Raw genomic sequence first — 9,995 nt, forward strand, 5'->3', positions numbered from 1 at the left:
TAAATAATTTCACAAAATATATCTAAACCCTTTTCACAAAATACTTTAACAAAATCTTCATCTCATATCAATCATAAATATCATATATAGCATGCCAAGCAAATGATTAATGCAAAGACCATCCTTATTATCCCAGACCAACATTATTACCTCTAACTAGAGTCATAGCTAACAAATGATTTATCCATTCGATTGGATCACACAAGATTCCAAATCATGAAGCGTCACCTGGCCAAGGTCCCTAGCTCATCATGATTAGATTATGGCTCCCCTCCTTTTGATAAAACTAAAGAGGTGTCACGTCCATCGAAACCACTGTAATATCCAACCATAGGACAAACATTGGAGATAGGGTCCTGAGAATCGCTACTTACTGTGTACCAAGCAGTGGCATACCACCTCGTATTTACATACACAGAACGTCCCATCACAACTCCCCAACCATCGGTGTGCACCAAAGGCAAGCAATCACAATTATGGCAGGTATACAAAATTCCAAACATGTCACTATGATTCCAAACAATATATCTCCAATATTGCATCCTTTTAATAATAATCAAAATAACAATACTATTAATTTAAGCAATGGACTCAAATGGTAATTGAGGTTTGGTATTTAAGAAAGCCTAATAATGTTTTGCTAAACTCCCATTATATTTTAACTGATTAAGGAATGTCATTATTGAATTTCAATTCCCAAGAGCAATTGTTTAAAAATACCAAAAATATTTATTTTCATTGCACTTTAAAATTTCATAGTTTTCAAACAAATCCATTATGAATTTCCTTAGTTTCATTACATTCATAGTCATTAGTTAGCTTAGCAATAAATCAAAGCTCTCGATCAGGTGCTGATGTGGCAATCTTTAAAAAAAAAAAAGAGGAAAAAAATAAATAGTAAAGGGCGTTTGCATCATTTCGCAAGATTTAAAAATTTTAAAATAGTATAAGAGTCTAATATGGGATTTTGAAATTCACTCATGCTAATATGTCCTTTAACAATTTTAAGAATATGTTGTTGTCTTTTTTCCAAATATAACATTTATAGTTGTGTTATTTAAAATTTATGAAGATTATCGTCTAACAAATTTCTAAAGGCTAGTGAAAAAACACATTTCTCCGTGATCCATTCGTGCGTGGAATATTTATCCACACGTATATATGTGTGTGGATGTTTTCACGAAGACATTAAAATATATATAATGCTTTTTTTTAAAGCTAAGCAATCTGAAAAAACTTAGGAGTCTACAATTTTGAGGGGAATTGATCGATCCACATTCACTTCACATCAGATATTTAAAAATGACATATAGTAAACTTCATTTGGAAACCAACGTAACCCGCCTGCGATATTCGGCAAGAGCCCAAAGTGGATAAATATTTCTATACATTGGATAATGAAGCATGCAATTCTTCATAAATACCCCAGTGATTTCCTGAAAATGAAGTAAATCATAATCATTCAATTAATTCCACCATTTATTAGCTAATTTAATTTAAATAAAGATAAAGATATTTTTAGTCCTTTAATTTTATACAAGATTTTATTTTTATATCTTAATTTTATAAATTTTCTTTTCAATCCTTTAACTTGGATTAATATCATATTTAATCTATAAACTTTGATCTCATTTCGGATTTAATTCTTGAAATTTGAAATTAGTGGTTTCGATTACTAAAATTTGACATTATTTTGATCCACTTAAGAATTTTTTGTCCTCATAGAATGTATTGTTTTTTTTTAATGAAAAATATTTTGTTTTTGAAACCAAAACCACGCGTTTCTAATTTCATGAACCAAAATATTAACCTTTTAACTTTAATAATGCTATTTTCATTAACAAAAAAATAATTATATTACAATTTTAAACATCGATATAATAATAATAAGAAATGTTGACATTTGAGATTTAATTTTTTTAAATAATAATGATTTGCCTGAAAATTCACCATTTAAGATGCTATAAAGTATAAACGGGTTAGAGCAAAGAACTGAAAAGATAATTTATAAAATGGTTAAAGTATACTTTTAGTCATTTAATTTTACACAAAGTTTTATTTTGATCTTTTAACTTTAAAAGGTAAACTTTTAGTTCTTTAACCTTTAAACTATGAACAAAACATGATAATATTAAGCTCTTGAATGCTGATAAAACATTACTAAATGCTGACATATTAAGTTTAATATTCAGAACAACTATAATTATTACAAAAAATTATCATTTAAGACTAACAATTTTAGGGTTAAAGGACTAAAAGTATACTTTTTAAAATTAAGGGATCAAAGTGAAACCTTGCATAAAGTTAAAGGACCAAATGTATACTTTAGCCTTATAAAATAAAGAGATTAAAACGAAGAGTAGAAGACTTTATAAAATTTTACAAAAATACAGTATTCTAAATGAGTAATTAATTAAAAGATACTCACTTGTTGGGGCCAATCCCCATTCTCCAATTGAGCATTGATTAGGACCCTGGCTCCCCGATGAAGAGGTGTGGGATCTCTCTCAGCCTTCCAAACAAAATCTGATTTCAGCTTTTAATTTTTCTTGTAAATATAATTATAAATAATAATCACGAATTGCAATTCTCATTAAAGATTTTAAGGTAAATTATTATAGTATAACCTGTCCTGCATGCATTAAACCCATCATAGCCCAGGCCGTATGTACCACATTTGACCTATTACCTCCAAGGGGAATATATTTCTGCACAATATTCATAAAAATGATGAGGAAATTAAGTGTGGGAACCTACTTATATATAAAATTATACTAAACTAATCAACATGTTTCTCATTGTAATTACGTAAAACCTGAAACAACAAATCAGCTCATTAATTAGTATACATTAAAACTGACGAAAACTGACCTTTAAATTTTATAGTATACGTACACAAAAAAACATTTCTACAGTGAAGCCTTTACGGGAGAGGCATCTCTCCATTTCTCTTCCCCCTCATTTCCCTCTACTTCCCATCTTAACCATAAAATTACAATTTAAGCAGTCCAAATTTCATATATTCCATAAAATTATAAATAAAATGATAATTTTTTCAGAAAAGAAATAAATAAATTAAACCACTAAATTTTAGCTAGGATAATTTAAAACAATAGCAAAAAATTATTTATAAAATTATTTTATATAATATGAAATATAGACCACTTAAATTGCAATTAATGATTGAGATGGGAAAGGAATGAAAATGAAGGGAGGAGAAAGTAGAGAGACCCCTTCCCGGCTTGTACATAGGTTGTTACAGATATAATGCAAAGACTACTGCTGACTTTCTACACTATGCTCACTGGTTGCATGGAATCGGTTTAGAAAACACTTTCTACACCGGCTAAAAAAAAAAAACAATATAGATAATTTAAATTATCTTAAATTTAAAAAAATGTAAAAATTATTATAAAAAAAAAAACTTACCACACCGGTTGTGTATACCACCATTGTAGAAAGGTAAAACTGAATTTTTTTTTCCAAAAGTATTTTACTTTCTACACTATATCTACACTAGCTACAAAATCGGAGTAAAAATCTTTTAACCATTATATTAAAAAAGCCTTTCTACACTTGGTGAACCAACCATGGACAATGCAGCCTATATAGAACTGCTCCGAATATATATTTATTATAAAAAAAATTACCTTTTTTGGACTCGAGAGACAGCTCTCTCCCCAGCCACCATCGTCTCGTTGTGAAGTGAGGAGAAAATTGATAGCTTTGCGAATGGCAAGACAATTATTATAAGTCTTACCAGAAGCAACAAGGCCACCTAATGCAAACCAAGTGCCATAAATGAAGCAAACCCCCCAGTTACCATACCATCCGCCATCTTCTGTTTGTGTATCTTCAAGGAACCTCACAGCTTTCTCAATGAAGCTTTTAATCTCTTTCTTTCTGTGCCCTGGATATAGCTTTGAGAATAAAACTAAAGCCTGAATTGCTGATCCTGTGCATTCCACATATTCATGTTCCACTACGATGCCTTCGAAAAATTCGGTAGGATTCAAAACCTGATCATCATCATCCAAACAATCTCTTTAATTAATTTCAAACTCAAATGATATCACTATACTACTCTGTTCCTATTTATAATTCATTTGCACCCTAAGCCCGAAGACCAAGAAATGCATTAACTTAATTTTTTTTTTTTTACTTTTGCCCTTATTAAAGATGTTTTATATTTTCTCTCACATATTTACTTCATATCTTTCTCTGCATTTATTAAGTCAATAGGAGTAAATTTGGAAAAAAAACTCATCAATTACCCTATAAGTGACTTATATCTAGAAAGAAAATTTTTCCCTACAAGTGACGTTTAAATAGGAACAAAGTGGTATATGATATATGTCTCTGTGTGTGTGTGAATGTGTGATTCTTACTTCCAACCAATCATGAGCTTTGACTGGCTCCCATGCAGCTAAACCACCATTTTCACTCTGCAAATATGTGAATTTTAGAGTGTTATATATGCTACTAAATCAAAACGCAAAACAAACAGTACCCCATAGAAATGGCTTTCTCTCAAAGAAAAAATCCATGAAAAAGATAATCTCTAGAAAGAAAATCCATAAGAAATTCAGTGACAGGCAAGTTCTCTATAATTTGAATTTATAATTACAATGTAAGATTACTTACTTGAAGTGACAACAAGAGATTGACAGAATCACAAAGCTTTTCAAGTTCCATCTTTTCACCCACAATCTCTGGTGGTAACATTGATAAAAGAAGACAACACTGAAAAAGAAAACCAAAACATATATATTAAATGACGACATAATTTAATAAGCTGCATATGATATATGAACAATGAAATTAACTTGTTTAAGTAGTAAAAAGACTATTCACTTTCAAGCCTTCTGCAGTGCAATCTGAAACTTGCCATCCATGGTCCTGATCTGAGAAAGTCCATGACCCTTTAGAAATGTGACGGTACATACTTTTAAAGTCACCCAAAGGATTGTTCTTAACCTAATATGATCGTCAGTTTTAATTAGTTAGTACTACAATAGGATTTATGCATTAATACACACAAATATATATAACATCCCTCAACTAGCTAGTTATTAAAAAGTTGACCTGAGATTTCTTGATGAAGTCATGTCCTTTTGCAAGAGTAGAAGCAATTTTGTCAATTTGGTCTGTGGCAAGTAAAGCTTGTACAGCAAAACCAGCATCCCATTGTTGGCTTCCAAAACTCTGCAATTAATTAATAGCATATATTGATTAAATCCAAAAATATTTCTTTTCACTAAATAAAGTAGTCTTACGAAAGTAATAAACTTGAAGATATATATATGAGTGTGTGTGTGTGTGTGTGTGTGTGTGTGAAGGAATAATTTGTTTACCTGCATGGTGATTCCGTCTTCAGAAACCCATATGTAATCAGGAACCCTAGCAAGATGCTTCTTAAAGGCATCTCCATTCGGATCTTCAACCCAACAAGCTAGCATACACAAAACCTGTGCCAAATGATGTAAAAGGGAAATTAAATATTGATATTAGTTAGAAGCATGCTCATACCGAAATCAATAATCATATCAAAGTCTGCTTGGCATTAATTGAGTCATTCTAATTAATATTACCTTTTCAACGCAGCCAATAGTAATGTATCGGCTAGTTTCATCTTCATAGTGAATATGCTTCATTGTTACTTGAAGAGCTTTCTCTCTTACCAACTTATTGAAGGGCCAACGAGTAAGAAGTGGCTCAGTGAATGTATATAAACTATCCCATATCAAATCTTGTATCAAGGGATGTGGATAGTAAAGATCTTCCTGTAATGAAGACATAAATTATCTAGGATATATAATGGTTCCTTAATTAGGAGAAATCAACAAGCTAATTGTTTTTATTTGTGTCAATATATATATATAGCAATGAATATCAGAGACTAAAGCAAAATTAAACTCACCTTTGCACAAAGGCGACGAGCTTCATTCCACTGAATTTGATGGTAAGGTTGAAGGTAGAGTTCTTGTCTAAGCTGAAGAATAAGAGGTGTGATGGGACCCACAAATCTTTTCCCATACAAATATGACATAGGCATGTAAACCAAGCGGCAATAACACCACATTTTCGCTGCATTACAATATAATATCATGGAAGATATTATCAGATATATATCGACATGAAAATAGATAATGTTCACAAAGGGATAATGATGGAATAGAATTAGTATTGAAGTTTTTTAACATTAACGCACCAAGACTAATGTCACTTACACTTTTTAAAATAACTTAACATACCTTGGTTGAACTCGCCACGTCCACTTATATAGTAATGATTAGTTTTTTAATCGCACAATATATATATATATATATATATATATATAAGTTCTCACTATATATCTAGTTTAAATATGCTTATGCGCTTGTACTTCTTTTTTAAGTTTCAGGAGCTTAATAACGACATAAAACTTCACTTTCTTCTTTTTCTATTTATGTTTAAGTGCCAAAATCGCTTGGCTTTTGATACCTTGTCACTTATGCCAAACTAACTTAAATTGCTTTGGATTGACTCACAGGAATCTCTAATGAATGGTTCGAAGGCGAAAAAAAAAAACATATATAGCATGAAATTACATAATTAACAAAATTAATTATAATAAAATTAAAATGATGAAGAGAAAATATCAACAGAAAATTAAGGGAGTAAATAGATATGACATGAAATTAAAACATCAAATAATAAACTGACATTAGAAATGTATGGTCACCATTGAATTACGTACCTGGATGCATAGGAAGGAACGATGGAAGGAGCCAGAACTCTGGTGGCATTGGATTTATTCCACACCACTTAAACAATCCAAGTATCTACAACAACAATATATGAGACATACACGTACGTACGTATATACATACATGCATAAAATCTAATATGTAGGGAATGAATAAAATAGAACGTACTGATAGCCAAGTCTTTCCCCAAGAGGGTATGTAGGTGGCACCACCATGATCAAGAATCCATTTTCGGGCTCTAAAACAAGCATTGTCTTGGCCTCCATTGGGTCCTTCTCCAAGCATTCGCATGCATATATAACTCAACACAGTACAGAACATGGTACTCTGTCCCTCTATGTGTAGGCCCCACCCTCCATCTTCATTCTTTTAACACACACATGAAAACTTAAAACTGTAACATATGACCAATACAACAAAGCAGGTTTTGGTGCTTAAATATGTATATATGTCATATATACCTGGTGATAGTATAGGTATCGAAGGATTTCTTTACGATATTCTTCTGGGAACACAGCATGAAGATGACCAGTAATATATAAGCAAAATACCTGTACCATTTATACCCATTTGAATTCGTTTAATAGTTATTTAATATGAAAATGAAGTAGGATTAATTGGAATTTGTGACATAAATTTGATAATTCTTTATTCTTGTTACAATACATATATAGCACACCCATATGTGCGAGCGCACTCTAAAATTTCTAGAATCCAGAGTATTATAGAATTGTGATTAGCGTGGATATTATATTGATTCTTTATTACAATAGCATGATTATCTAAGGAGAAAGAAAAAGAGACATTTGTTATTGGTGGGTCCCACTTAATATGTGGACCCCAGTCCCGTGCTTTTTTGCCCTTTTAAATTTTTATAGCATTGTACTTCTATACTCCCTTTGGTTATGTATATAAAATACAAATAATTGGATTATGTAAATTAAAAATATTAGTTAAAACCGGTTAAATGCAACGTATGTGTAAAAAATATATTTTTTTCAAAAAAAAATATTATTATTTGTTATCATATTAAACTTGAGGAAGTATATTTGTGATAGGTGGGTATCCCTTAGCATTTGGAGTCCACTAATGAATAATATCTATTTGTTGTATTTCTTATAGCACGGTAAATATGCATATGCGTATATATGATTGGTATATATACCAGAGGTTGCATGAAATAGAGAGGTCCAGCAATTTGAGCAGGCCAGTGACCATCTTTTGATTGCAATGCGCTTAGATAATGAGTTGCCCTTCTCACAGTGTTACCAACTTTTTCATCACTTATTTCCTCTCCTTTCTCTATCTTCACCCTTGGTATTGTTTGTTTGAAATTCTTTTCCCTCAAGAACTGCATAAAGTCAATCACCATTAATATTTAACATTAGTTAATATATATATATATATAGAGAGAGAGAGAGAGAGTAACAAAGTAGTATTTCATGTATTTAATATAAGATCTACTTAATTAATTTGAATGGATGAAAAAAACCAGTTAAATTAATTATTTATAAAAAAATACGTTTTGTTTGCTCTAAAATACCTTTTTAAATCATTTTCATTAAAACTTTACTTATACAAACTTCCCTAACATGTGTGATCAAGAAGAATAGTTTAAGAAAAATGATAACTACGGAAAACAAAATAAATTGAAATATTATATTTAAAAATCTTTGAAAACTCAGATCACACCAGTAACATTGACTCAAAAACTAATGACCCGGCTTCTTGGCCGGTCTGAGCAAGCATGTAGCTAATTCAGGGAAGAAGCAAACCAGCATGACTCAGGAAAAAAAAAGTAAAACTATACTCCTCAATATAAACTCCTTTTAATATGTGCAATCAATAGGAATAGACAAACTCAACCCCCAACTAAATTTTATATTGGAGACCAGAAGAAGTAGTAGTACAAGACGGAAATATTTGTCAATGAATCAGCTTGGTTTGCCAAATATATAATTAATTCATGGAATTGGCTGTTTCGTTAGCGTACGTAATCTAAAATGTTGTGATACTTATTTGGAGAGAACATAAAAATCAAAATATATAAGCAAAGTAGAAGAATACACATTAAAAAAGAAAGAGAGAGCAGCTAGAGAGTTATTAGCTTAAGAGAAAAACGGTACTTTTTCGACTCTTGGAACAAATGAAGGAAAGATACCTTGAAATGCCATGGAAAGCTAGGTACGTACGTACATGGTATAGGGCTTGGGGTTTAAGCGATTATAGCAAATAATTAATGCATGAAAGTGGCTGCTTTGATTGAGGAAATAATCCAAATCAAAATATACAAGTACATATGAAAAAATGTATAATAATTAATAGTGGTAAAAAGTTGGAAACTTATTGAATTTTTTTGATAGGTTTCGTAGTTTTTCATTTGTTTCATTGAAATATGCTAAAGATAACTTATAAATAAAATAAAATCAAAGTGGTATTTTAATAAGAGTATTCGTGCGGAAAAGAAGAATTTAATATAATTGACTTTTCACAAAATTAGGATCATAAAAACCTTTTACAAGACATTTTATATTAAAGAGAGGAGCTGAGTGTTGAAGAGACGAGAGCCCAAGAAGTGAAAGAGTGAGGGGAAAAAAATAGAAACGCCATACAGAAAATGCGTAAAAACTTGTGTCTGAAAAAACCATCAATGGCATACATATATACTACCTCCGATCTTTAATATATATAAAACCTAGATAACTAATTTAAAAAGATTAAAAAAATTAGTTAAGTTAATTACTTATAACAAATATATATTTATTTTCCTCAACTCCTAGATGGAATTTCTTATTATCATAGGTATATTATAGAAAAAGAAATTATAAATTTGAGTAACAAATTAGATCGAGATATTACATTTATGACCAAATCTGATCCTCTAATTAACTCTTATACTGGGAATAGCAGGTATTACATAATGAGTGTGTATTCACCATATAGATGCTTGAGAGGTAAAAAGTAGTGATGAAGAAATGGAAGAGAGGGAGAGAGGGACAGAGAGAGAGAGAGAGAGAGAGAGAGAGAGAGACCTGAAATCGCCATAGAAGGTCTCCACAGGGCTTGAGGTTGAATCGATTATTGTAGAAGTTTTGACGAGCAGCTTCAACTTCAGCTCGTTCTTCTGGAGTTCCTTCATCAGCATGAAATTCCCATATTTGCCTTCCACTAAAGTTGTTTGTACTGAATATATACGGATCTTTCCCTCCATCTCCTATCTTCAGCCTCCACATTTTGATCTCTCTC

General features: G+C 31.0%; 1 protein-coding gene across 1 annotated transcript; it reads right to left on the reverse strand.

Moving 5' to 3' along the window:
* Positions 1 to 1,081: 1,081 nt before the first annotated feature.
* Positions 1,082 to 9,995, reverse strand: LOC114729252 (beta-amyrin synthase-like). The gene is made up of 16 exons (XM_028916242.1): positions 9,782 to 9,995; positions 7,915 to 8,100; positions 7,211 to 7,300; positions 6,918 to 7,115; positions 6,740 to 6,824; positions 5,921 to 6,087; positions 5,592 to 5,783; positions 5,355 to 5,468; positions 5,086 to 5,205; positions 4,855 to 4,977; positions 4,645 to 4,743; positions 4,389 to 4,445; positions 3,651 to 4,019; positions 2,628 to 2,708; positions 2,429 to 2,512; positions 1,082 to 1,436 (listed from the first exon to the last, which is right to left on the reverse strand). Exons 1-16 carry the CDS (start codon positions 9,980 to 9,982, stop codon positions 1,320 to 1,322), a joined length of 2,283 nt encoding a protein of 760 aa, XP_028772075.1. The 5' UTR covers positions 9,983 to 9,995; the 3' UTR covers positions 1,082 to 1,319.

The sequence above is a fragment of the Neltuma alba genome, unplaced genomic scaffold (assembly GCF_004799145.2).
Source record: "Neltuma alba isolate B1F8T4 unplaced genomic scaffold, ASM479914v2 tig00012617_pilon, whole genome shotgun sequence".
Lineage (NCBI taxonomy): Eukaryota > Viridiplantae > Streptophyta > Magnoliopsida > Fabales > Fabaceae > Neltuma > Neltuma alba.

What these genes read in the sequence shown, in the direction of transcription:
- LOC114729252 (XM_028916242.1), bottom strand. Translation starts at nt 9,982, where the DNA reads ATGTGGAGGCTGAAGATAGGAGATGGAGGGAAAGATCCGTATATATTC. An exon ending in CTATTGGCTGCGTTGAAAAG is followed by an intron (nt 5,469 to 5,591) that starts GTAATATTAATT and finishes CATTTGGCACAG; the next exon opens with GTTTTGTGTATGCTAGCTTG. An exon ending in ATGGGGATTGGCCCCAACAA is followed by an intron (nt 1,437 to 2,428) that starts GTGAGTATCTTT and finishes CTTCATTTTCAG; the next exon opens with GAAATCACTGGGGTATTTAT.